At 51.2% G+C, this 27632-nt stretch overlaps 6 protein-coding genes across 6 annotated transcripts; 4 read left to right on the top strand and 2 right to left on the bottom strand.

Annotated features, from left to right (window-relative positions):
* Positions 1-322: 322 nt before the first annotated feature.
* On the top strand, positions 323-3771 carry DSM5745_10144 (DNA-directed DNA polymerase gamma MIP1; the record flags this gene model as incomplete). Its single annotated transcript, XM_026752160.1, has 2 exons — positions 323-485; positions 536-3771. 2 exons carry the CDS (start codon positions 323-325, stop codon positions 3769-3771), a joined length of 3399 nt encoding a protein of 1132 aa, XP_026599222.1.
* A 407-nt stretch (positions 3772-4178) lies between these two features.
* On the bottom strand, positions 4179-5849 carry DSM5745_10145 (gluconeogenesis factor YvcK family protein; the record flags this gene model as incomplete). The annotated part of the gene is made up of 2 exons (XM_026752161.1): positions 4179-5584; positions 5645-5849. The coding sequence occupies 2 exons, from the start codon at positions 5847-5849 to the stop codon at positions 4179-4181; spliced, it is 1611 nt and encodes a 536-aa protein (XP_026599223.1).
* A 530-nt stretch (positions 5850-6379) lies between these two features.
* On the bottom strand, positions 6380-15485 carry atmA (DNA-binding protein kinase TEL1; the record flags this gene model as incomplete). The annotated part of the gene is made up of 9 exons (XM_026752162.1): positions 6380-6399; positions 6459-7419; positions 7473-8534; positions 8584-8974; positions 9022-13447; positions 13503-13843; positions 13898-15244; positions 15300-15342; positions 15404-15485. 9 exons carry the CDS (start codon positions 15483-15485, stop codon positions 6380-6382), a joined length of 8673 nt encoding a protein of 2890 aa, XP_026599224.1.
* Positions 15486-15831: 346 nt separating this feature from the next.
* Positions 15832-21093, top strand: DSM5745_10147 (nuclear pore complex Nup192/Nup205 family protein; the record flags this gene model as incomplete). Its single annotated transcript, XM_026752163.1, has 5 exons — positions 15832-16015; positions 16099-20457; positions 20511-20666; positions 20715-20986; positions 21043-21093. 5 exons carry the CDS (start codon positions 15832-15834, stop codon positions 21091-21093), a joined length of 5022 nt encoding a protein of 1673 aa, XP_026599225.1.
* Positions 21094-21511: 418 nt separating this feature from the next.
* On the top strand, positions 21512-24351 carry DSM5745_10148 (cullin family protein; the record flags this gene model as incomplete). The annotated part of the gene is made up of 5 exons (XM_026752164.1): positions 21512-22222; positions 22271-23348; positions 23398-23820; positions 23869-24229; positions 24291-24351. 5 exons carry the CDS (start codon positions 21512-21514, stop codon positions 24349-24351), a joined length of 2634 nt encoding a protein of 877 aa, XP_026599226.1.
* Positions 24352-24730: 379 nt separating this feature from the next.
* DSM5745_10149 (uncharacterized protein) lies at positions 24731-25513 on the top strand (the record flags this gene model as incomplete). Its single annotated transcript, XM_026752165.1, has 2 exons — positions 24731-25186; positions 25253-25513. The coding sequence occupies 2 exons, from the start codon at positions 24731-24733 to the stop codon at positions 25511-25513; spliced, it is 717 nt and encodes a 238-aa protein (XP_026599227.1).
* Between the last annotated feature and the right edge of the window lie 2119 nt (positions 25514-27632).

Here is a 27632-nt window from a genome sequence, read left to right on the forward strand (position 1 = left end):
CGGGGCAAATATGAAAGTGAAAGGTTCATGGATGTTTGAATATTGCTTCTAACACAAAAGGTTCATTGTCTGGTGAACGCGATGGTCTTGGGTTTGCCCGCCTTACGATTGATAAGCGATAGGCAGTATCGACTGGATATGCGGGCGGTGAGTGCTCGGACTAGCTGCAGTCCGGAGCCCGAACCAGATTACTGGGACTTGCGACGATTCCTACGATAAGGCTACCAGAGCTATCCGTATCTTGCTCAGCCATTTCCCATTGATCAAAGTCAAGTTGGGTATATCATGGAGCTCATACAATCGCATCCTCGTCGGTTATAATATGCTAAGAAGTCACTGCGCACCCTGCACGAGGGGTGTACCTCGTTTTCATGCTCAGAGACTTCGCGGTCGTCTAGTTCCGCCGTCGCAGGCCTTGCCACTAGCTGCAAGATGTTACAGCACGCAGGATAGAGAACCTGAACCTCAGCGAAAGTCTCTGTCTGGTAAGCTTGTCGAAATTCCCTGGTCAAGACACTCAATACTGACTGCCTAGTTCCCGGTGTGGCTAGGTTCAATGAAATCGGTGTCCAACAACTGAGCGATCATGTGTACTCCCAGATTTTTTTCAATAAGTCGAAGCCGCCAGATCCGACCCTAGTCGCACTATCAAGAGATCATCTTGCACGTCATGAGCTACTCGGGAAAGCGCAGGAGCACGCGGATCCTGTCGCCTTTGACTTGCCCGCTCTCCAGGGGCAAACCTTGGATGAACACTTTTTCAAACTGGGAATGGATTCGTCGGAACCGTATCTCACTTACTCGAAACAATATGCAATCGTGAACTCGCCGGAACTACCCCGCAAATGGGTCAGGCGCAGCGGATGGACCAAGTACAACAGGGATGGAACTTCGGAAGCGGTGGATGCGCCGAATGAAGCAATGCTCACTTTCGACACGGAAGTGATGTACAAGGAGAACCCATTTGCTGTCATGGCGTGCGCTGTTAGCCCTACGGCTTGGTACGCGTGGATATCTCCGTGGTTATTGGGGGAGACGGAGAACGAAATTCAGCTTGTTCCTCTAGGCGATCCAACACAACCCCGGATTGTCGTCGGACACAACATCGGCTACGATCGTGCGCGCGTTTTTGAGGAGTACGACCTCAAGCAGACTGCCAATTTCTTTCTCGACACAATGTCGCTCCATGTCGCGGTGAATGGAATGTGCTCACAGCAACGGCCTACGTGGATGCGTCATAAGAAGAACAGAGACCTAAGAGACAAGATTGCAAGTGACAGTAACTCTGTTGAGCTTGCAGCTCTGATTGAGAATAAAATGATAAGAGAAGAGGAAGAAGAGCTCTGGGTCGGAAGGAGCTCGGTGAATTCCCTCCGAGACGTGGCTAAATTTCACTGTGATGTCACTATCGACAAGTCTCAGCGAGACTATTTTGGCGAGCTTGACAAATCGCAGATACTGGGAAAGCTGGATGAGCTGCTTGACTATTGCGCTGCTGATGTTGCAATTACACATCGTGTGTACAAAAGGGTCTTCCCGAATTTTCTTGAGACTTGCCCGCATCCGGTCAGCTTTGGCGCTCTGAGGCATCTCTCTTCTGTGATTCTTCCAGTCAACCAGACTTGGAAGGAGTACCTCGAGAGTGCTGAATCGACTTACCATCAGAGACTAGGCGATGTCCAGCGAAGACTTGTCGCGCTATGTGATGAAGCCTTGAGTGTTAAGGATGATCCCGAGAAGTATACTAACGACCCCTGGCTACGACAGCTGGACTGGTCCGGTCAGGAGGTCAAGATGGTGAAGGGGAAAAAGAAGGGAGATCCTCCTCGGCCGGCGGCTAGACAGAAGAAGCCCGGCATGCCGCAGTGGTATAAAGACTTGTTCGCTTCGAACAACGCAGACATCAATTTATCGGTGCGAACGCGAATCGCGCCTATCCTACTGAAGTTATCGTGGGACACACATCCATTGATCTGGTCGGATAAGCACGGTTGGACATTCAAGGTTCCTCGCGAGAAGGCCCACCAATACGAGAATCAACCAGTGGTCAAATGCGACATGTCCGAGGAAAAGAATGCAGAGCTACAGAATGACAGAAACCACATTTACTTCAAGCTTCCTCACAAAGATGGACCCACAGCGCGCTGCGTCAGTCCATTGGCCAAAGGCTATCTACAGTATTTCGAGCGTGGCACATTATCTTCTCAATACGCTCTTGCCAAGGAAGCTCTTGAGATGAATGCGTCCTGCTCCTACTGGATTAGTGCCCGTGACCGAATCATGGGCCAATTGGTCGTTTACGAGGATAGCGTGCGGGCTGCTACGCCGAAGAAGGATGGTCAAAGCACTGGGTACATTCTACCCCAAATTATTCCAATGGGAACTATTACTCGAAGAGCGGTGGAAAACACGTGGCTTACGGCAAGCAACGCCAAAGGAAACCGTGTCGGCTCCGAACTGAAAGCAATGGTCAAAGCGCCACCGGGCTACGCCTTTGTTGGTGCCGATGTTGACTCTCAAGAGCTCTGGATTGCAAGTCTTATCGGAGATGCTCAATTCCAGCTTCATGGCGGAAATGCGATTGGGTTCATGACTCTCGAGGGGTCCAAGGCTGCAGGAACTGACATGCATTCACGCACCGCTAAGATCTTAGGTATTTCGCGCAATGATGCAAAGGTGTTCAATTATGGCCGCATTTACGGGGCTGGTGTGAAGTTCGCCGCGACGTTACTGCGGCAGTTCAACCCAACCATGTCCGAGAGGGAAACTCAAGAGGTCGCCACCAGGCTCTACAAGGAGACCAAAGGTGCCAAAACTACGCGCCGCCTCTTGTCTGAAACCCCCTTCTGGCGTGGAGGCACAGAGTCATTTGTCTTCAATAAACTGGAAGAGTTTGCTGAACAAGAACGACCACGAACTCCAGTCCTAGGCGCTGGTATTACTGAAGCCCTAATGCGACGCTTCATCAACAAAGGTAGTTTCATGACATCTCGTATTAACTGGGCCATCCAGTCTTCTGGTGTCGACTACCTCCACATGTTAATCATTGCCATGGATTATCTCATTCGACGCTACAATATTCAGGCACGTCTAGCCATCACCGTCCACGATGAAATCAGATACCTCGTTAAGGAGGAAGATAAATACCGCGCTGCTCTAGCTTTGCAGGTTTCCAACGTCTGGACGCGCGCTATGTTTTCGCAGCAGGTCGGCATCAACGATCTGCCTCAGTCGTGCGCCTACTTCTCCCAAGTCGACATCGACCATGTTCTGCGAAAAGAGGTCGACATGGACTGCGTGACACCCTCTCATCCACACAAGATTCCACACGGCGAGACCTTAGACATCACCCAGCTCCTCGAAAAGAACGAAGAAGCCCGCCTCGACCCATCAATCACCCCCATCTCACCTCCAACACCCGAAAAATACACCTACACACCCCGCAAAACCGTCATGTCTGGGCTTCAAACCTCCGATAACCCCGCCCTCATCAAAGCCCAGATCACGAAAGACGACAAAGAGCTCCGCGATATCATCAAAGAAGTCACGAAAATCAACACCTCTGCCAAAGCAACAGGGACAACTTCGCGGTCGAGCACACGCACCAAAGCAACAACTAACCCTGCAGCTGAGCCCCAGAAGGCCATCCTCATGGACATTGGCTCAGGCTTGTACGGTGGCGGTTTTCGAGACTTTTCACCGGGGAGCAGGCCTCCCCAGGTCAATCTTCCCCGGCAGCCGTGGAAACCACGACCAACGGCCAGGGCGTAATCGTTCGTCTTTATTTTTGTCTTTCTACTAACCGACTAAACAAATTTCCTCATTTCCTATGTATATGTCCTGTTATGGTACGATCTTTTTGGATCTATACCACCTCAACTATACTTCGTCGATGTATTATACGACTAATGATGCATGGGGTCGGCGTCTGTTTTGTGCACTGGGCTGGGCTGGGCTGTCTGTGGTGCGGAGTCAGATTATAAAGAAGGGTCTTTCCTTGTTCTGGATATTGTATTGTTACTGGGAGGTGCTGTGAGTCTGTGACGGTGTTGGTGAGATGTGCAAAAAGGACCCTAGGTCTGTTCTAGCACTATATCTAGATACTATTCTAGTTTAACTATACTATACTATAACTCTAAAATGAAATTACCACACGGTACCTGCAAACTTCCTTCTATCTAATGAGCACCCCTCTTCCTCCCCGGATCCAACGTATTCCTCCGACTAACAGCTCCCCTTAACATCCCGTCCCCTTTCTTCCCCAGTACAACCTCCAGCGCTTGGATCAAACCGTTTGAATCATACCTCATGCCAAGCGGCACCTCGCTCTCACCCCCAGGCCCATCGTGACTCGAGACAATTTTCCGTCCGTAAAGACGGAGCGTCTCGATTCCCATCTCGCCCAGCCGCTCCCTGTCGACATGCGGTGTACCCGGTCCCTCGAGATGCAGGACATGCGTTACGTACGATGTATACGGGAGGGTGGGTGTTTCGTTTTCCGATGCTAGGGAGGGAAACGCATCTTTGCCGAGGCTGACCGGAGCTAAGGTAGAGGACGTGGAATGTGAATGTGGCGGGTCAAGCGGTGCCCTCCCACGACTCTCCTCCCCGGCGCGCGTAATGGCCTCGATGAAATCGGCCGCCGTGAACGGGTCCGAAGGCGGACCGGTCTCTCGGTCTAGAGAGCCGTTCAGGATGAGGATCTTATGGCGCGCTGGAGACGACACGATGGCCTGCCCGATGCCCTGCAGGACTAAGCTGGGGATCAGCGATGTGTACAGCGAGCCGATGCTGTATATGATTGCCTGGGCGTCGCGCAGGGACTCCAGCGCGCGCGGGTTTGCGCGCGGTCGGATTTCCTGGCCGTAGGGGTTGATGTACCAGACTCGGGTGATGCGAGCGGGGAGATCCTCATTCTCGGACTTGGAGAAGTTGATGTTTTTGTTGCGGAGGTGCGGGAGGAAGCCTGGGGGTTGGTCGTCTTCGTTGAGGGCTGTGTCGAGGACATCGGAGGGCTCGGTGTAGTCGATTATCGTTGCTGGCTCGACGTTGGCCGCGTTTCCATTTTGATCGGGTTGGAGATTTGTTCGGGGTCGGGGGGAGGCGGGGCGTGGTGGGAGACTAGGGTGGGAGATGCTGTTTTGGCCGACGATGATGGTTCCGTTGGCTAGTGAGGCTGAGATGTGGTGGGAGAAGTTGGAGTTGATGGCGGGGATTACGCGGATGAGGTCTGAGGAGACGTCGCAGATGCTGCCGAGGAGGTAGATGGCGCTTTCGAAGCTCCCGCTGAAAAGGCGCGCGCCGGTGAGGAAGAGGTTGCCGACGCTTGCTGATGCGAAGTCGAAGGTTGATGAGGGGGGTCGAGCACGTTTGAGGATCTCCAGGTTGAGGAGGTTGAAGAAGGACCTGATGAGTTCCTTCTTTGCCGGGGTAATGGACTTCCATAGAGGCGATGTCCCATCCACTATGGAGAGCCACTCGCTGTGAGCAGTTTCGTCTGCTGGTAGTCTATAGTTGAACAGTGTCTTGATAGCCGAACGCTCCGAGTTAGGAGGTGATGGTGGGATCAGTCGGACCAGTCTACCTGCACGGCATTAACGGTTGAAATAGACATGATGAGAGTGACAAGGCCCAGAATACTTACTCCTTACATCACCTATCCCAGGACCACCAAAGATCCGTATCAGCTCCGAAGATGAGCCACCATTGTCACTAATGGGGATGATGTAGCTCAGAGGGCAATCCTTGCTCTCTCGGACAGAATCAAACACGTCGACAAGGTTGTTGGCAGCGCTTCCTCCCGAGAAGACCACAAGGCCCCTGTTCGGAGCAGAGGGCGTGCTTGACATCTGCTTTGGACTCAGCTTGTGTTCGAAAGGGGGTTAAGGATGGACTTACCTGAAAGTTCAAATGAATTGCAGCCGGAAGAATAAACAGTACACAATAAAGGGCACAACACTTCACACATATATATCCTCACAAAGGCAGGGATAGCGCTAAGGCCACGCGACCACAAGAACTTGACGCCAAGATTGTAGAAGAGGGTTTGAGCCAGTGGCAGATGCAAACACAATCTAAGAGTGCCAGATCGTGGGGTGAAAGCAAGTGAGCACTGAGATCTAGTCCAGCTGGATGAGTTGCCCAGTTGGGTAAAAGAAGGAGGAGGAGGAATTGCAGGGAAGGAGAGATGAGGCAAAAAGTGGCGGTCACGCCGACGTCAAAGTCAAAGCCGGCGATAGCAAGATAGGGCTGCCAGCGCTATTTATATCTTCAGCCTGATAAACAGTTCAAATCCTAATGATCATCTATGTTACAAATATTCTTCTATGTACCTTTTCTATTGGAAACCCACCAATACCCCAGACTGCTAGTCTGACGCTCATGCATATGCGGCCCAGCCTACTCACACCTGTTAGTGATAAATGCCCTATAGATAAACTGATGGAAATGAAACATACCGCAGTATAAAACAGCAAGGTTTTTATCGTCTGTCGCTTGCTGTATCAATTCGTTCACCGTCGCTGTAACGCTCAGCGTCTTGCTCAGCTTCTTCGCAACAACAGTCAGCGCTCGATCCGCTTCGCTCGGTTCATTCGTCGGCCGTTGTTGATCGACCGCTGACCCAGGTAATACAGGAGGCCCATCGCCAGGGTCCTGCTCTTGCATCTTCCTCATTCGTAGCGGCGACACCGTCCAGCTGTACAGCGGGTCGTACCTCAGCACGTCGAGGATCGTCATGATGCTGTACGATTCCTGGCGCAGCGCTTCAAGGGTAAATTCGCAGCAGCGCCGGAAGACGCCCTCTGTCTTGGCGATCCCCATCCCGTCTACCAGGTCGCGCGTCAGGCGGAAGGGAACGACTTCAGGAACGGGCAGGACGCGTCCTTGTTCGAAGGCGACGCCCAAATCAATGTGTACGACTTCGCCTGTTCGCTCGTCTAGGAGAATGTTGTGGCCGTGGCGATCTCCAAGGCCGAGAACGTGTCCTAGTATTGAGATTGCGGCGGTGCTCTGGGTATACGATAGTCTTCGCCCGAACCAGTCATCTGGATTGTTGAACTTCTCCATGAAGAAGTAGCGCATCACTGGGTGGAATTTCTCGGTTACCTGACGGAATGTCCGAACTCGTTGCTCAAACGACCGCGTCTGTACTTCGGCGATGTGTTTGCGGCAGGCATTGGGCTTCATATCTTTGGGATAGTATCTTTGGTGCGCGGGCATCAGGAAATCATTAAGTGGTATCGTATGCGGAACAAATTCAATGATACCCGAGTTAGAGGTCAAGGGGAGCACCTTGTAGGCTCTGATTCCCAGATTCCGCTGCCTGGTAGCTTGATGGTCTCTGAGAAGACTGCTGACTTGTTCGAATACTTGCTCCATGATAGCGTCCTGCCGCAGATCATCATTGCCCCCTTTGAACTATGATATTGTTAGTCCCGATCGGGTGATAAATAATCAAGGATAACCCTTACCAATTGCTTATATCGTACACCATTGCTGGCTATGGCCGTAACAATCTTAGGCGCGCTCACACCAGACGCAATCGTGAACTCGGGAAGGTACTTGGTAAGCTTGGGCACATCACGATAGTCGCAGTCGATGCGAATATCAATCTTCATAGTCGGCGGAGGTAGTCGTTGATTGACAATATCCTGCTCAAGGCGCATGCCAGTTGCCAGTTTATTCAACGGAACCTTTGCACCGCTCTTGGCCTTGTCGCCCAACTGGTCAATAGCGAACCGATGATAGTTGATATTTGCGTTGTGAAGTGCCACCCATAAAGAGCTTGTATTCCTATCACTTTTCATAAAGTCAGCCAGCTTCGTGGCCGCTCGATTGCGCGACAGAGCCGACTGGTCTCTTCCGCCCCTAGACTTGCTGCTCGCAAATATCTGATACATCCCGTGGAACGGATGCTCGCAGCATATCCGGAAAATCAGGGCATTCAGCAGATCCTGAAAGTCCTCTTGGACATCCAGGAGACGCGACGTCAGCTGGTTCATTAGAGGGGCGAATTTGCGACTCGGGACGTCGGCAAGGTATTTTGAGACCGCGCTATTGGCGATTTCACTGTGAGATTGGGCGAGCCAGAGGGCGCAGAAGCGGAGCACGTCGTTGTTATATGCTTCGCTTTCCCTCAGGCAAATGAGGTAATTCTCGAGGCACTGCTGGAGGAAAGATTCCCGGCTCCGCTTTAGACGCTGGTACTCACGATCATCTAGGTCGAACCACTGTTTCGTCTTCGCCCGATGGAATTTGAGGTTGTCCCGTTCTTTCCCTTCTGCTGATCTGAGCATCGCATCGAGAGCCAATACTTCCTTTTCCTTGCGGTCACGAAGCTGCTCAACGCGTTTGAAGTCTTCCAGCCCGTCGGGATTTTGTAGCTGCTGGTCACAGAACATAGCAAATCCATGGTAGACTCGTCCAGCGTCTTCTCCCTCCGAGCGACCCTTCAGTTCTTTGACTGCAGGTGTCAGGTAGTTCTGGATAATAGCCTCTGGCTTCTCCAATCGGGCTTCGGCAATATGATGGCCCTGGCTGTGTTAACCTCGTTATCTTGACTCAGGGTCCGGATGCACTTACTAGGGTAACTAGAAGCTCCGCACGACTAAATGGAATATGTTGTTTGTGAAGGTCGTTCCTCTCCCTTAACTGCTGGAGCATCTGGATTGAAGGCGCCATTTCACCCTGATCCCATAGCACATTGGCTAAGTCGAATTTAGCCACGCCTTCCACATTGAGTCCCAAGGAGATGCTCTGATCCGCAAGTTTCGACAGATAAACCGCCGACTTTAGTGAAGCCTGAGCGATTCCGTGGTCTCTGGCGATTTGTAGGGACTGGCGAATCACCTGAACTTCAAGCAGTTGCGCAGAATTGTCGGTCACATTCAATGAAGACTTGAGATAGTCTTTCTGCTTTATGGAAGAGAACAGGGTCTCATGTGAGTTCAGGATCTCGCCAATCTCCTGGACGCTGCATGTTGTTAGTGATAGCCCGTTATTGGAGAAATGTACACATACTCAGTGTTTTTTAGCCAGGAGATCCTCCGTGACATCTTCGTCCATTTCTGATCAAGTTCAGTGGCTGATTTTGAATTGAGAACCTCCTCAATTTCGGTCAAAACCCCCAGCGTCCTCATAGCAGTGCGCAAAGACTTCGCCGACCGGCGATCGCTATCGATCAGAGTCAGGCTGGTCTTGAAGCTTTCGTCGATAGATGCCAACATGTCAACCAATGGCCCCGGCGTATTTATGCTTTGGAATGCTCTGAAAATCGTTGCCGAAGGTGACGTGTTCAATGGAGAAACGGGTATATCCCACTGACGTAAATTCGTAGCAGCCTTGAGCATACTGTCGAATGGAATCGCGGTGTCACTGGAACTTCCACGCGCACCGAGCATAGAGTTCGCGATTCCCTGGAGATTAGTGGAGTTGAGAGCTTTGAGAACGCCATAACTATTCCCAGTGCCAGCCATCTGAACCTGACTATCGTATTGCGCGCTCTGGAATAGAAGATTCTTGAAACCCGAACTTTCGTGCTCCAGTGTCTCCATGACGGAATCCAAGGAAGAAGACTGCTTTATGCCGTAAAAGAAATCCGGGTCGTCGATGCTCTTGAATATGTCATGCAGTAGGCCTGCTGGAGGCTCGTACTTAACGACAGATGATCGGCGAGAACCAGTCGTAGAGCGAGATGCATGGACCTCCAGGAACAGGAGAGCCGTCTTTGGCATCCGGCATCTACTGGCGGCTGAGGAAGCTACCGCGTAATCGATTTCCAACCAGCTCTCACGGTCAACGATCGTATTCTCCTTCGGCTGGGGTTGGTTGCGAAGATAGAGGATGCAGTTGATAATCAGCCGCGCGTGAGGGATAGTCCTTTCTTCAGTGTCTTGCAAGGCTTCGTTGAAGATTTGTGATATGCTCTCTCGTATATCATCCACATCGCCTCCAATCTCCGCCAGTAGAGCATCGTGCAGGATGTAGGGCAATATTCGGGTTGCCAGATCAGGAATGAGGTACAAAATGCTGCTTAAAGGTCCAATCACCGGGTCAACCGCAACTGTTTTTGATAGGAAGAGGCCAATGTTGCGTGCCCAGATGGGGGCTGAGAGGCCGAGGTCCCATCCTTGTATGCTGTCTAGTTCCTTCGCTTCTACCGCGTTTAAAGATATTTCCGGACATAAGTAAGGACTCCAGGTGAGTGCCTTCATGAGAGGAGGAGGAATGCTACCCAAGCAGGGCTCGAAGTCTGGGAAACCGGGCAGATTACTAACGATAAGCTGCAATGTGCGCTCAATTGACCCAGGTCGGCTGCTGTTCAACAGCATACTGCAAAGGACTTCCAGGATGCTTGCCTTAGAGCGACAAAGAATATCATCAGGTTGAGTTGAAGAAGTGCGAAACAGATCAGGATCCTGTTCTCTCAACAGAGCGTCGTTGATCTTACCGGTAGCTGCAAAAGCTTTCCCAAGGACTCTAGCTGCCCATGATCGGTACTCCGGGCCGGGGTTAAAGTCTCGAAGAGTTTGACTGACAGTGATAGCATACGATATAGCATCTTCGTCCTGTTCAATGGTAGTAAGAAGATATTCATCTGCAGCTTCTGGGGTGGAGCAAAGCAACGAAAGCACACGATCAGACATAGGTTCGCTCAGGAGACTGTCCTTTGACTGGCGGTCCTTGAGTACTTCGAGCAAGAGGTCATTTTCAGTCGAAGCGAGGGAGAAGGAATTGGCAAATCGCCAATAAGGCTCGGACGACTCCTCACTTGAAGCCGGAGCGTAGGAGTCGACATACTCAGAAAACCACTCACTAAATGCTCTAAGGCATACTATCACGTTTTGTAACTGATTTTCCTGCAGAGCGCTTTCGGGCAGGGATGCCCCAAACCTGCGCAGCAACAGCTTGGTCGAGACGGCAAAGCCAGCCATCAGACCTGGTCTCTTAGTCAGATATGGCTTTCCGGTTTCCAACAAATAATAGAAGATGGCGAGTGCATCCTCAGAACAAGATATATCCACAATAAAAGGCTGAAGCCCATGGATAATCATCTCAAACGGGTAGTCACTCAGCATCACGGGCCCCGCCACACATATCAAGATCTTGATCTTGCGTAGCACGGAACAAGCATGCAAGGAGCCCAGAGCGGGGTGGATTGACTCCAAAAGTGTTCGACAGACGTAAGATGCTAGGGTAGGAGTCCAGATAGTCTCAAGCTCGTATCCACTTCGTTTGCACAGAAACTCCAGTTCGTCGAGTAGATACCGCGCTCTGAACGACGGTCGTTGATTTGCCGGCAGCACGGTCGTCACAGAGCACTTGCTACTAATGCTCCTGAAGGTCTCAAGCGCTTCGCCGAAGCTTTCTCGTTTTGAGAACGCCTTTTCCACTTGCTCATATAGATCGAGTGAACCGAAAAATGTGGCGATGATTTGTGGAAATTGCGCCTCAATAAGTTTCACGAACGTATCTGCACCTAGAATCTTCTTGAGTCGATTCTCTACACCCTTCGGCTGACTACCCTGTCCAGGAGGAGTACTTATGTCATGGGCTATTGTGTACGCTTCTGCTTTGTAGAAGGAGTCTGTCAGGAGCTCGACAAAGGGCCGGCCCATGATCTTTGAGAGCTCCGCAGCATCACTTTCAGCAGCACGCATCATTACCTGTCCGACAATCTCGTCCTGAGCATCGCACAGCATGTCCTCAAGACTAGCATATCCAAATATGCTGAAGGGCATGGAGGTTACCGATCGTGTTTCGGTCCACGTGAACAGAATCTGCGAAGAGAAAAGCCGAAATATCTCTTTGGCGCCTTGGAGCCCAAGCGCATCCGAAACATTGCGTAGACATTTCTCGGCGTACCATAAAGAGTTGGGCACCTCAGCCGGGGTCTCAACGATGTGGTAAATGCTTCTTCGAAGCAACGTGTGCCATTTCGACGCAAGCTGGGCGAGCAGAAACAAACGAACGGCGATTCCTTCTTCCCAGCCACGATCGCTTGGCAAACACTCAAGAACGTCATTGAATATAGCATCGTGGTCTTTGAGAAGAAATTGTCCGAATAACTCTGGAAACAGGCTACCCGCATTGAATTTGACCAGCACATCGCCTTCTTTGATGATCTTGAGGAGGGTTGTCCTTGGAGACGGGCTTGACTGACCACTTGAGTAGGCAGGATTCAGGCTCATGATATTTCCCAGAAGTTTTGCGAATGCAATAAGGACGGACGATGACGTCCTCCCTTTTTTTAAGCAGACTTCCGTGAACCAGGTATAGATATCCGCGGCCGAGTCGCTGAGGTTGTCCTGAATCTCGCTGGTCCACGAACTAGCAAGGCTGCTCATCATGTAAATACAAAGTAAGTGTGAATTTTCACAGCGCTCCAACTCGTATGACTGAAGACACTTTTCGCCCAACTCTTCGAGTAGCCCAAGTAGGGATTCTCGGTCCATTTCTGCGCATGATCTATAGACATAAGGCAGAAGCTCATGCGCAGCCAGAAGATCAACTTCGTCGAGATCGTTCAGATACTGATGCAAAGTCACACCATCTGGCTGCTGCGAGTCAGAATGTTGTAAATATGCCCTCTCGTAGATGGAAACAAGGACAGTCATGTAGCGCTGGAAGCTCGCAGAGTCTTGCAACAGTGGGACATCTCTTCGGTTTGTCGATATCATGCTTGACATTTCTTCGAGCTGGTCAGTTGATTCCATAAATTGGTCATCCAAATCCATGGTCTCCTCGGTACTGGCTGATGATCTTTTTCTCTGGGACTGTCTTTGGCTCTCGAGAACTTTACTCAAGGGAACGACCAATCCGTAGAGAGCTTTGTGGACGGCAGTTGTTGGTTTGGAGAAGCTTGAGTCCAAAGGAAGAAAAGGAGGAAGTAGCAATAAGCTAGAGAGCACAAAAGCAGATTCGCGTGAAGCCAAGAAAGAGCAGACGCTCTCCCACATACGACGACTGTTTGAGAGCAAGGTCTGTAACCGAGAATCTGGCTGCTCGGGCAGGCAGGACGTATAGACAGCAACGGTAATGCAGAAGGATGTAAGGATCTGCACAATTTCTGGTGTAACATGGCGTGACTTGTCCTCGGATAGTGATTTCCAAGAGTGAAGGAAGTGTTCTGATTTTGCTTGCAACAAGTCGAGAATACTCAGGTCATTGGGATCTGGCTGCGTAAACCTTTCGAGACAAACCGTCGCTTCAACATCCCAGATATCGTAGAGATCTACCACGTCGTGTATATCAAAGAGATAGCGCCAAATCTGCTTGTTACTGTGGTAAAAGTACCAGCACCTTGCGACGACCCCTGCTGGCCCTTTATATAAAGTCCTAGGCAAGCTAAAAGGCCTGTTGGTACAAGCCAAGATCAAGTTCAAGACATCCAAAGGGCGCGCAAATACTGCGACCTGTGATGTCTGTGTCCGGTCGGTTACGGTTCCTGGGCGATACTATTAGCGTGCGAAGAGCCCTGAGTAAAATGGAAAGGAATGTACCAATAGACCATGCATCCCTGAGCCACGCGCAGATCTGGGCAGAGGCGTTTGAGACGGAACCTGGATTAATCTGGGCTATCATCCTGATAACGCTCGCCCATAACTCAAGAGACGAGTCCGACAGTGTTGACGGCCCGTTCAAGTTGACAAATGAGAGCATCGAATTTATCGTCTCTGCCACGGTGGAATAGTCTAGAAGACCATAATGGAGGATACTGTTCTGTAAATGACAAGCAGCTCTGGAGGTAAGCTGTGAAGTAGATGCGCGAGACGTCAATTCCCAAGCTTGCTGCCAATATCGCTTTAAAGACGGCGCATCTGCCTCGGGACTGGCCGCGATACTAGGGAAACACCATCAGCAATCCAATTCCAGTCAGGACGTTGAGTCCACCCACCTTGCGATAGCAATCATTGTCCAGGATGACGTCGTAGCATTGTCGTCATATATGTTGGGAATCAATCGTTCCAACGAAGCCGCCTTTGAGTCGACAGAGGCGTAGTGGTTGGGGAGGAAAGGAACCAGTTGCAAAGCACATATTCTTCTAATGCCAAAGGGCCCTGCGGAGTCGCGAAAAACATCATCTATCTTTGAGGTAAGGCGCTGCTTCTTACTCGGGGTTTCGTCCTCGGCAGGGGGAGGCGATGACAACCGCGTGGCCAGCTCCTCGGACAACTCTAGCAACCTTGCCATAACCCATAACACCGTCCAGTTGTGCTCAGACCTGGCACTCTCCAGCCTCGGCCACATAGTATGCTGACCAGGGGCTTTGGTATCAAAGACCAACTCGTCAACCTGAAGAATGTCCTTCTCGGGACGTCTAAAGTACTCGCGTTGTAAGGTGTCGATAAGTCCATCAATGGCAGCTAACAGGGTCTCTTCTGGGTTTCTTCGGCTCTCATCGGTCAGAACCAGCACAACCATCATCATGGTGACAAGTAATTCGTCCCTCAGACCTATGAGCTTGGTGATCCAATGTTTCCGAATTACTGGGAGTAGGTCCATTAAGGTGTCTCGAATGACTTCTGAGTTATCGAAGATTATGCGCATCGCCACGGTGTTGATAGCACCAAAGGCCGTTTGATGGCCATTTGCCGCAAGTGGAGACGAGCCTACGTATTTCGTCAACCCCCGTAGTATATCCTCTGCATGCTCTTGGAGAGGCGCATTGGAGACCCCTGAGAGTATCCTGATGCATGTGAAAGCCTCTTCGACAGCACCAGTAGGCCCTTTAGATTTTTCTCTAACGGCCAATGTGGGTGTCATTCTAGATGGTGTCGATCGGCCACCACTGGCTCCCAGGTAGTCGTCCATAATGGACGTGTGTGGACTCCATGTGCTTGGTTGGCTGTCATCACCGTTTGATGCATTAATCACGTTCAAGCAGAAGTCAATGACAGTCTTCCACTCCTCGGCTCCCAAATGCTCAACATGCGGAGGATAATGCAGAATTGTACTTAGACACTTTGTGTAGTCGACGCTGAAAAGCTCGAACACCGCACTACCCGGACTGACCAAGACGTCGGTGATATGGTCAATAAGGGCGCGCACTGATTTAGTACGCAGATTACGCAGGAAGGTCTCAACAGCCGTGCGAACGACAGAGGCACAGGCGGATAGGCGGGAGGCGACTTTTTTAGAAGCATCTTCAGAAGCCGCCCGGTTATACAGCGATTTCTCGGTAGAGATGAGCCGGAATAGTGATTCAAAGACCTTGTGGCAGGCTTTGTCGGTCATAGATTGCCTAGATGAAGTGTACGTCAATATACATCCGGACACTCCATTCGGGAGCTCCTTACAGTTTCGAGCTCTGTTTATTCTTCTGGAGAATATGTTTCAAATCTAGCGGGCGTTAGGCAGTGTGACAAATGTAGACAAATGCATCAATTGATCGTCAACGAACCAGCTAAGCCATTTGTGCGATCCTTGGGCTTGCCCGACGACAGAAGCGCAATCGCTCCATCGAGGGTGATTTCTCCGCCCATTGTAGGCTTCTTGACTACTTTCTTGCTCTGGGGGAAACAGTGGGCGCAGCTCGTTGCTCAGCCGGGAGCGCTCTGCAGCCCCATCATTTAGGAGCTTCCGAGTATTTGCACAGCGATGGAATACACTTCATCAGTCCTCGCAGGCAATCTAAGAATAAATTCGGCATGAAAATCCCGAGCTTGGGGGGTGTTCTGGAGCTGGATGGTGGTTGTTGGTGGGTCCAGCCAAAGAAGCTCTCGCCGCCTTTTGAGACCGCCGGCATTTTGTCGCGTTCTCCAGCCTTTTTTGGTGCTGGACAAACACCTCTTGCATCGCGCTTCGACAGTCGACCGTCCTGCGCTGAGTATGGAGAGCGCAGACCCCCTGGATGGCCTTCGCGGCCTGTACCAGGATCTTTCTGCTCTTTCTGACTCGTCCCTTGTCAACATAGACCGACTCCGCGTCGAGCTGGAGACTCACATCCATGATTTTAGGTCCCTGCTTGACAAGCCCACAAAGAGCAATGGAAGCCGAATGACTGTTCTTTCTGGTAAGAAAACTACAAATGCCACCGATTCTGGAGTGCATATGTCAAAGACATTGTTGCGCTAACTTGATTTGTGATAAACACAGGAAAGATCACAATTGACGATGTGGAATTCAAAGTCAACGATGACTTCCAGCAAGGCACACTTCAGGTCGCCGATGCGCTCGATCTCGACGAATTGTTGGCGGCATTACTATTCTTCAGGGCCCAGGATCCTTCTCAAGACTTTGATAGACCTCCAGTGATAACGGCCATCATAAATTTCCACCAGCGCCGGAACTTCTTGCTCGAATCGCTGCGCCTCATTTTCCAGGAATCGTTCGAGGTAGAGCGCGAAGCGACACAGGAAATTATGCAGGTGATGCTGGCCCATGTTGTTGAGATTAAGGACGGTCAGCTACGGAACGCATCGCTCTATACACGGAAGTGCCTGAAATCTATGGAGGACATCGAGAAGTGGCTGTCGCTTCTAAATGACCAGATCCAGAAAGCTTCAATCGTAGGGGAGTCCGAGGATCAGCTGGTCATGGAAGCTATAGAACTCCAGCGCTTCGCCTTGCTCCAACAGCACGAATCTCTCGGCGCGATCTTGTGCTACCTTTTCAAAGGGCCGTATACAAGCTCAGAGGATCTTAGGATCCTGCTGAAACACCTCAGGAAGCTCGATCGGTTCGACGGAGTACTTGTCCACTATGTCCCGGCTATCATCGCTTCCTTCGTTCAGCACGGGTCCCCTGAGCGCTCGGGCAACTACACTGAAGCTCGGAGCCTGAATACTGCCGTTATCGCCACCAAAGATGGCCAGAACTGGGCGCATCAACCTTTTCACTCGGCAGTCATTGCACTTTGGCTTGCAGTTTACAGTGCCTGGGATTATGACGGCCCGTCGTCCGCCCCACCCGGAGTTGATCTTGAGAAGGAAGCCGAAGAACGTACGAAAACATTCATGACTGCTTTAGACGATGGAGGACTGGATCTGTTGGTTTCAATATGCTCTGGTGTGAGTGGTGAAGAATGGGGCGACCCAGCTCGCAGCGAGTTAGTGACAATGCTATTGAGGGAAAGCGCATCGTGGTTGAAAGAGAGTGGATCGGCGACCCTTGACGCATACTCGTGCTCGCCATATTTAAAAACACTGTTGATGGAGAACTTTGAGGTTTTTGCGGAGTCGTGCATCGCTAATATGCCGGATGCTGTTCGAAAACTGAAAACCGAAGAGGACTTGCAGCGGCTGGATCAGATTACCGCACTTCGGGATGGGTTGACCTCCAACATTCATCGCGATTTAGTGGAGGCCCGGACGCATCTCGAATCGTTTCTGCTGATTATGGCTTTTGCTTTTGAAGGCCGGCCAGACGCAGCACAGGAGTTTTGGGCCGACCCCGATGGCAACCTATACGGCTTCCTTCAATGGTCTTCCAAGCGACAGACTGTGCCTAGGGTTAGCGCCTTCTGCGAACTACTTTGCTCGATTTCTGGAGGAGAAGACAATGCTGCAGCTGCACACCGGTTTTTAATGGAGGAAGATAAGTTCATGTCCGCGAAATTCAAGCGGTCTGCATCCATGAATTGGTCACAAATGTTTGCTGAACTTAAGATATATGCGACGAGGGTTACTGAAAAGCCGTCAACGGCGCCGGCCATTCAACGCGCCAGAAAGTTGGAGCCGGCTGATATGAGTGAGCCGGAGAGCCCTGTTATGCTTTCATGCTACTTACGACTCGTGGGACACCTCTCCAGACAGAGCACTGCCGTCCGGGAATGGATGCTCCATCACCCGACTTTCGACATTGTCAGCACGCTATTGACGCTTTGTAGTGGGCCTTTACCATCTCACTTGCGGGCAACGGTTTTCCAGGCGCTTGCTGGTTTGATGACCGACAGGAGCGCTGTGGATGGCAATGACATGTGGCTTTCGGTGGACCAATGGATCTCGAGCGGAGCTATGAGCGCCTCTGCACATAACAAGGTGCCCCTTGCCTCGAATCCGCTCATTTGGCATGAAAAGCAGGCATTTGAGAAGATCGGCGAGAGCTTCGACCAGGCTAACGCCTTCGTGGTTCTTATACTCTCTCTCGTCTCCCCGGCCACTGATTCAGCCGAGTATCCCCTCTGGGTACCATTTCCGGAATCACTTGGCTCTTCCTATCGTATGCCCGGCATCGAGCCCTACATCGACTTCATCTTGGGTCAAGCGCTCTCGAAAAAGATCCCTGAGCTCAATGATCGCCAATCCCGACTGCTCACTTACAACTCCTTGGACTTTGTCTTAACATGCCTGAAGTCCTTCAATGAAACCATTGTCACTACGCTCAACGGAACATCGGCTACAGCGGAATCCAATCCCAAAACATCGACACTCCTCCAATATGTTCGCCTCCATCCTTTCGCGCGCGTGGCCGAATGGCTATATAACGAAGACGTAATAAAGACTATCTTTGCGACAGCGAACCAAGACATTGCCGAAGTTTCGAGAGCTCCGCCTCACTCCATCTTGGTATCATCCTTGGTTAAGAGCATTGAGGTTATGGATTTGATTATCGATCTCCAGTCCACCTATTTCAATATCGTCCGACCATTCATCAAATCACAACCTGGGAGCAGGCTCAATGTCGCCAACTCTTCACTCTCCGCGTTTGAGGACTGCGTTCTGAACAACCTTCAAATAATCCCAAAACTGTGCTTGTATTGCGGTACAGGCCACGAACAGCTTACGGTCTCTTCGTTAGCCCTGTTGGCCAAGCTGTCCAGCTCCACCCGTCTCAACAAGCTTTCTTCTCCCGAATTGTCCAGGTGGCGTTCGTCGAATAAGATTGTGGAAGTTTTGAGCTCAGAAAACTTGGACAGCATCTCTCTTCCCTTTATATCTCAGATGGAGCCTGAAGTTAGGGAACTTGATGCTGGACCGCTAGCCACGGGCTTCATCGTACGTCAAAGTCTCATGGGGCTTATTAATAGCTCTTTAAGTATGATCACAGACCGACCTACGGTCGCCCACTTGCTTCTTGGTTTTGGTAGTGTGGGGAACATTCTCGACGTGCCTGCTGATGGCTTGTTCTCCAATGGAAGGTCTCTGCTGCACGCCATCGTAGGTTTTGTGCAAAGTTATCCTGACCAAGTCGAGGACAACATCGTGCCGTGGATGCTGCATACAAAACGTACAGCCTTTGAGGTGTTGAAGCATCTATGGTCGTCCAAGCTCTCTTCGTACTTCACCCTAACGGAGATGCGTGCTGCTGGCTTCCTTGTCGGCTTATTTACAAGCCAGCCTTTGGTTGGGCCACACACCCTCTGGGATGGCTTACCAGTTGCCGCAGAGCAATTCTGGGTCTGTGACTCAACGGATGCGCTTTCTGAATTTCTGCTGTATCGAAGTTATCTTTTCGACTATGCAGCAACGGAGATCCGTTCTGCGGCAAAGATCAATTCACCCACCTTACTGGCAACTATCCTAGCTACATTGTTTGGGAGTTCTACTTCAGATAACGGAACGACCATCGCAAACCCGACGGTCTTTGACCTTTTTGACTTTGCGGACCTCGATCTTCAGTTCCACGCTCGGCCGCCGAATGTAGAATACCTTAGCGGCCTCGACATTGACATGTGCGAGGACAAGGTAGAGGACGGCGCTATGCTATTATATAACGTTGACCAGGTGAAAGAACTCGTCAAAGCCAGAAGAGGGGAGCTACTGGCAAGTGGGGGGTTGCGTCCACAGGATGATGAACTGTTCATGGCTGAGGCGGACAATCTCATTGAATTCCTGCGAGCAAGAAATCAATCACGCCAAATCAATTTCAACCGGCACATGGCACTCGGCTCCTGGGCCGAGCTACTGACCACGATACTAAAGTGCTCCGAACTTGACGGAGGCCGAAAGTCAACATTTATCCTACACGCCATTCAACTAATCCTACCGAAGCTTGAGACTGCCATCGAGGATGACCTCCCAGAAGGCCTTGATCTCGCCCGATTAGCCGAATTTCTGGTCGAGAGTCTAGATACAGCACCAGCCAAAGTGGCCCCCTCCAGAAGAAACGGCGACCTAATAGATGAGAAACTCCATCAGCTATTCCAGATCTGTGTGCGAGGTCTTATCCTGTCCAATGGGGGTGTCCATCTGAAGGAGACTTTCCACAACATTTGCTCAATCTACGTTTCCCGAATCGTCTCTCCTGGCACCGGGAACGAGAGCATGAGACAGCACAGCCAGCAAGTAGTCCGATCTGCGGGCCGCGCTCTGATTGAGGCCATTTGTGACGACGCCTATACCGGTCAGGAAACTTGCCGAGTGGCAGCTGTTTTACTGCTCAATTCTTTGGCCGCTCTGGATAAACAGGCCGACGCGACTTTGGCTGAATCGTTGGCCCAGTCTAACTACCTGAGTTTGTTCCTGGATAGCATTCGAGTATTACCACTCGAGTTAAAGAATGCTCCAGCCAGCGGTAAGCCCGTCACCGATTCTTCTCTGCGAGTGTCGCTGATCAGAGATGCCCAGATACACCTATACTCTTATCATACTACCAGTCTTTGTTCTCCTTATTGCAACAACTCTGTCAAACCAAACCCGGCGCGACCCACGTATGGAAGGGTGGCCTTCTCCAAGCAGTGCAGGACTCACAGCTGTTTGCTGCGGATCCTGATCTTGGTATCGGTATGTATATTTTCGTGATAATAATCTCAACCTGTCTGACGGCAACAGATATTGACAACGCCGACGCCCTACGGAAATACTACGATCTACTCGACTCGGTCCTCCGTGTCATTGTCACAGCGACGTTCTCTCGGGGGCTGCAGAACGAGCTGATGATCGAACAAATTCGAACCTTTCTAACGGAGAACAGACAGAGCATGGTCGGTGTATTCAAGCGTTTTGCCAAGGTCGGAGGATCCGGTGCCGCCGATCATCACGACGCGCTCACCAGCATCGCGAAGTCATATACTGCCCTGGTCGCTGCCACAGACTTCTTAGAGGTACGTCCGCCTATGCTATTATATTATATTGAGCTCGAAACTGACTCTAGCGACAGGCTGAGGAGAGTGAAGTCGCGCAGCACATTGGGCCGAAGCTGTTTGCATAAGCTAGGTTTTGCATGAGACGGAGCATGGGATGTTGAACGATTGTGTTGTATTTATGGGATTAGCATATGGGAATTGGCTTTAGTATACGTCCTACAGGAATGTTCCATAAAATATTGAATGAAAATAAATGACTAGACTTCAAGCCAAATTCACTTCCACCACTTCTAGTAGTATGATGCAGCTTATGTCATCGGGTGTATTATCTTATCTCCGACGGGCAGTTGAATGTTGCGGAGGAACCCCATCCCAGCTTCTTCCTCCATCTCCCAGCTTCCCATCGCATCAGGCCACAAAGCATCGAGGTTTTCTCAGAATTGGACGCTGACTGCGATGGTCTTTGTGATCCGAGCTCACCTCGGATCGTTCCAACTCTGAGTGCTCCTCCTCGTCATCCCCCTCCAGGATAGAACCGGGTAGATGCAGCAGAATCCGAGAGGCGCCCCCGAACAGAGGAGCGGCAAGCGCAAGGCTACTGGCAAAAGGAAGCTTCAAGATCAAGGGGAGTCATCCCAACAACCTCCGCATCAGCAGGCGACCATTTCGCAGCTCCTCCACGGAAACCAAGCGCACGAACAAGACGACGAACACCTCCCGCCGACGAACAAACGAGCCCGACCGTCTCCTTCCTCCCCCGCACCCAATCAGTCCGGCCCTGGCGGAATGTACAGCTTCTCGAACTCAGGGCCAAGGCCGAGCGCTCCGGGTGCCGGTGGTCCCATCCTGTCGAACCCCGCCCTGCAGGCCCGTACGGGCAACGCGCCGTCGCATCAGAGCAACTTTACACCGCATACCGGCGCGAAAAGACTTGTTGTGAAGAATCTCCGGACTGGTCCGCGCTTGAACCAAGATTCGTATTTTGATAGAGTATGGAATCAGTTGGATGCGGCGCTCACGGCGATCTTCGGCGGCGGGAAACCGGAGATATCGCTTGAGGAGCTTTACAAGGGGGCAGAGAATGTATGTCGTCAGGGGCGAGCTGCGGTTTTGTCGAGGCGGCTCCAAGAGCGATGTCGAGAACATGTTACGGGGAAACTACACGATTCCTTAGTCGACAAGGCGCAGATGGCATCAAATGTCGATACATTGAGGTCAGTGGTCGAGGCGTGGAAAGTGTGGCAGTCAATGTTGGTAAGAAGAACCTGTCTTCTGTTGCGTGGAGTTGCTGACTTACAATAGGTTACCGTGCGCTGGATCTTCTACTACCTTGACCAATCCTTCCTCCTTCACTCCAAAGAACATCCCGTTATCCGCGAAATGGGTCTATTGCAGTTCCGACAGCACGTATACTCCGATCACACACTGCGGGCGAAGGTACTCCACGGTGCCTGTGATCTCGTTTCAGCGGACCGCTCCCAGGAGCACAGCGTCGTCGATTCTTCTCTTCTTCGAAACGCTGTCGAACTATTCCATGGGCTCGATGTGTATGTCTCCGGCTTCGAGCCCGTGTTTGTTTCGCAGTCGCAGGACTATTTGTCCCTATGGGCACAGCAAGAAGCGTCCGGCTATTTGGCGTCATATGTGGAGAACAGCCATCGCTTAATTGAGCGCGAGATGAGTCGTTGCGAGCAATTTTCTTTCAACCGGTCGACTAAGCAGAAGCTGTCCGAATTGCTCGATCAGACCCTAGTCACGGATCAGGAGAGTGTCTTACTGAGTCAAAAGGACGTTCTCGGTTTACTGCGAACAGGAAACAAAGTCGCTTTAGGGCAACTCTACACGCTCCTTGAGCGAAGAGATCTCGGGGCTAAGTTAAAGGGTGCCTTCAGTGCATACATTGTGGAAGAAGGCTCTGGCATCGTTTTCGACGATGAGAAACAGACGGATATGGTAGCACGTTTGCTGGATTTCAAGAAGCAACTTGACGATATTTGGAATGAATCATTCCATCGGAATGAGGGTCTCGGTCATATTCTTCGTGAATCGTTTGAGAGTTTCATGAACAAGGGCAAAAAATCAGACTCTACGGGAGGTACAGACAATCCCAAAGCTGGAGAAATGATCGCGAAGTACGTCGACAGGCTTCTACGCGGGGCATGGAGACTAGCGCCGAATCGAGATGCTGAAAATATGCCTCTTGCGGACGAAGATGCGGAAATCAACCGACAGCTCGATCAGGTGCTGGACCTCTTCCGGTTCGTCCACGGTAAAGCGGTCTTCGAGGCCTTCTACAAAAACGACCTGGCGCGCCGTCTTTTGATGGGCAGGAGTGCAAGTGATGACGCAGAGAAGAGCATGCTGTCAAGACTCAAGACAGGTTTGTCTACTTGATTCTTGGAATAAGCATCGTGACTAACTGCGTTCAGAATGCGGATCAAGTTTCACACACAACCTCGAGTCCATGTTCAAGGACATGGAGGTTGCTCGTGATGAAATGAGCGCATACAGTTCCATCAAGCGAGAGCGCCAAACTCCTCTCCCAGTAGACCTGCATGTCAGCGTTCTATCAGCATCCGCATGGCCAACATACCCAGATATCCAAGTGCGGATACCGACAGAGATCGCCACGGCTATCAACGATTTCGAGAAATTCTACGACACCAAATACAACGGGCGCAAACTCGCGTGGAAACACCAGCTAGCGCATTGTCAGATTCGAGCAAGATTCCCCGGCGGCAACAAGGAGCTTGCTGTCAGTTCGTTCCAGGCGATTGTTCTCCTCCTCTTCAACGAGCTCCCTGAGGGTGGAACACTGAACTACCGTCAAATTCAAGAAGCCACATCACTATGTAAGCCCCTCTGACCACTCTACCGTGACTATTACTAACGTACTCCAGCCGACCAAGAACTAACACGAACGCTCCAATCCCTCGCTTGCGCTAAATACCGCGTGCTATCCAAAAAGCCGAAGGGTCGCGAGGTCGCGCCCACCGACGAGTTCTCCTACAACCCGTCCTTTACGGACCCCAAGTTCCGCATCAAGATCAACCAGATCCAGCTCAAGGAGACGAAAGAGGAGAACAAGATTACGCATGAGCGTGTTGCAGCGGATCGGCACTACGAGACCCAGGCTGCTATTGTGCGCATCATGAAGAGCCGCAAGACGATTACCCATGCGGAGCTTGTGGCTGAGGTTATCAAGGCCACCAGGAGTCGGGGTGTGTTGGAGCCAGCGGATATCAAGAGGAATATCGAGAAGTATGACCCCCCTGTTCTTCTGACCTAGCTGTTAGGATGCGCTTGCTAACCATTTATCTAGGTTGATCGAGAAGGATTACATGGAGCGTGAGGAAGGGAACAAATACCAATATGTTGCTTAGCTTAGCGGAAATGCCTCGCTCACTCGCGCAGGCTTGGGATGTGTCATGTCATGCTATATGAACGGAGTCCTAGGTATAGCCTGCTTTTGTCGGTTTCTAGATCAGTACAGTGCAAGTGTAAATGATGACCCTGCTTATACTTACCAATATAAAGCCTCTAGCCCTATGCTTGACCACTCGTGTCTTGAGACAACCCCTGTCTCCTAGCTCCACACGTGACTCGCTTGGGGGTGTTGCCTGTTACAGCCACTCGACTTCTTACGGTTCCTTTGTCTATATCCTGTAGCCTACTGCCGAATCCTGATATATCCCGCCCCAACCCCTCATAGCCCCAACTTCAGACAACGATCTGACACTTGGAACTAAGACAACCTCCGCAATGCACAGCGCTCTAGACACCCCCGAAATCCTAGAGATGGTCCTGGCGCAGCTGGACATGCGCACCCTCCTAACATCCGCCCAACGAGTATGCCACAGCTGGGCAAGCCTGGCAGCACAGTCACCTGTCCTCCAAAGGGCCCTCTTCTTCACCCCCATCAAGGACGCCAATGAGTGGGGGATGAACGAGAAGATGCTGAACCCGCTATTAACGGAGGCGTTCCCCTCCATCTTCCCCGACCCTCCCAAGGACGAGGACGACAAAGAGAAGAGATTCAACTTCCGCTTCTCTGACCTACCCATTGCCACGCTTGAAGGCGAGGCTCGGGCCCGCTTCATCCGGCCCGATGCATCCTGGCGCAGGATGCTAGTCTCCCAGCCGCCCATGCAGGATATCAGCCTCATGCATCTCCGGCATGGTATGGGCGGCGATAGCGCCGAGTGCTGGCGTGTGCCGGTTAGTCCATGTCCACTTGCTTGTTCCCATCCACGTTCCAACTCCCAGAAGCTAATGCCTTCGCAGGCGGACACGACCCACGCCGGCCTCCGCATGGAGCGCCTCTTCGAGGTCCTCCTCTTCCACAACCCAATCCGCGACAGGGTCTCGACCAAGTCCCGGGTGTATTGGGTAACAGGAGACGGGGGTGAAAGGGCAGTCGCGTTCGACGAGGGTCACCGCCAACGGAACATCAAAGAGCGGTTCTATGCGCTTCTGCGCCAGAGCGGTGTTGTTGTTTATACGCGTGAGACGGTGCAGTGCTGTGAGGAGGGAGAGAGCGATTAATGGGGTGAAGAGGGAGGTTTTTGAACGTGAGAGGATGAATGATGTGGGATGATTTTGGTGATGTTGGAATAAAAGGTACCATAGGCTAGTCTACCATTTCAGACTCCATTCCTTCAGAAAAGGTGCCTTGTCTCCATCCTCGACATATCTGAGCCCTAAACCCGTCCATGATCTCAAGAGCCCTCACCATCTCGGAATGCGCCTTTCACTCCCCCTTAGTATCTAGGTATAGTACCCGAAGAACCAGTGCGCCTGAAACTATCGAAGTCCAAAAGGACAATATGTTGCCGGTGTACGTGCAAAACTACGTCATCTCCCACAGGGTCTCAGAACATATATGGACATTGGAATAGTAACTGAGACCGTGCACTGGACCGAACGTACAGATGTAGCCCTAATTGTAAGTCATGCTTCAAAGCAATTTAGCTATCATATTATAAAAGGGTCAACCTCAACATCAACAAGGTCTTGTGGTCTAATGGTCATGACATCAGACTCTGATGCACCAATCCGAGTCATATCTGGTAATCCCGGTTCGATCCCGGGCAGGACCTCTTACTTTTTTCCATCTTACTCATATCCCCATGGCACAATTTTTATCTTATTATCTAATCTCGCCCTCCCAAAAGCAAATCAGGACCCAGCACCGCGGTACGGTCCCGCTCGCCCAGGGCAGACCCGCTTTTTAGGTTTTTTTTTTTTTTTGCGCTTTTTTCGGCAGCGATATGCCCTACCTCAACAGTGCAAATTTCAGCCAGCGCTTCAACAACAACGGGTCTTGTGGTCTAATGGTCATGACATCAGACTCTGATACCTTGCCTATCTGAGTCACATCTGGTAATCCCGGTTCGATCCCGGGCAGGACCTCTTCTTCTTTTCGCTTCTTCGTCTTCTTTTTGCTTTTGTATATGACCCCAGACGGGGACTTATGGTGCTTGTTGGTGTCTTTTTGAGGTCCTATGATTTCGGTTGCGGCTTTCAGAGCAGTCTGGGAGCTTCTGGTAGCATGGCCGATGGTGCGATTCATGGTATGGGTATATCAAGTCTTTGATACCATCAGCATCGAATCTTGCAAGAAGTCAGCGGCTTTACTACACCATGCTCTGTAATGTGCAGAAATATAGACATGCTGCATAGCTACCAAGACAGTGGCGCTGCCTATAGATGGCTGTTGTTGACGGGCATCTATTTACAACTACCTACAGCTATCCAGGAGCATAGACTACAGATTGATCGTAAGAATAGACGCCCGCGAAGAAAAAAAGGGAGGGAAGAGGGACGGGAAGGAAATGCAGGTACTTATACCTGGTTTCATTTGACTTTTGGATTACCAATCCTTGCTGCCTGCGGGTGTGGTGTCCGATCGCCTTTGTAATACCGCTGGAACGTTCGGGCTGGGCTGAACTCTATTGTATATCCGTCTATGGTGTGGTAGCTGCCTATGCAGGTGGCTCGCGGGCACCGTCTGTGTGGCAGACAGCGTTCATGGCCTTGGGGAGGCAAAGGTCTGTCCCTATACGATGCTTCCCGGCAATGACGCCTCTTTTTCATGGCCTGGGTGCCCCGAACCCAGCCATTGCTACTCGGGCCTGACTGCATGTATATCTGTTGATTGAGCACATTCTTATGTCTCGACCATACGCGGCTGCTGGCTCAGTGGTAGACCGGTTCGACCTTCTCACGCCTGGGCACTGGGTGATTCGGCCATGTTGAACCTTCTGATCTCGGGCCATGTGCCCACTGTCTGGTTGTGACTATTGTTCGCTTTCCAGCGAAGCCTGGTCTCCGTCAAGCATCCTGCAGGTTCGACTACTTGCCCGTGGAATGGGTCAGTCGCCTTAGTTGGTCCAGCTATGGGGTCTGTTAGCCTTTAAATAATGGTACCTTCTTAACAGTCACTTTGGATACCTATTGACGCTCTTTGTTGCCCTATGGTGACAGTGGATCGTCCAACAGCAGGAATATATATATCGTAGCTAGCAGACCACTCGCCGGATGGTACGGGCCACTGGTGATGGATTATTGCGAAGCATGGAGAGTATTAGAAAAGGTCGGTGAATGGACGTGTGCTCTTCATAATAAGGGCTATGTACTGTGGTTGTTCTATACTGAATGAAGG

Source organism: Aspergillus mulundensis, assembly GCF_003369625.1.
Source record: "Aspergillus mulundensis strain DSM 5745 chromosome Unknown scaffold_14, whole genome shotgun sequence".
In the NCBI taxonomy this organism is placed as follows: Eukaryota; Fungi; Ascomycota; class Eurotiomycetes; order Eurotiales; family Aspergillaceae; genus Aspergillus; species Aspergillus mulundensis.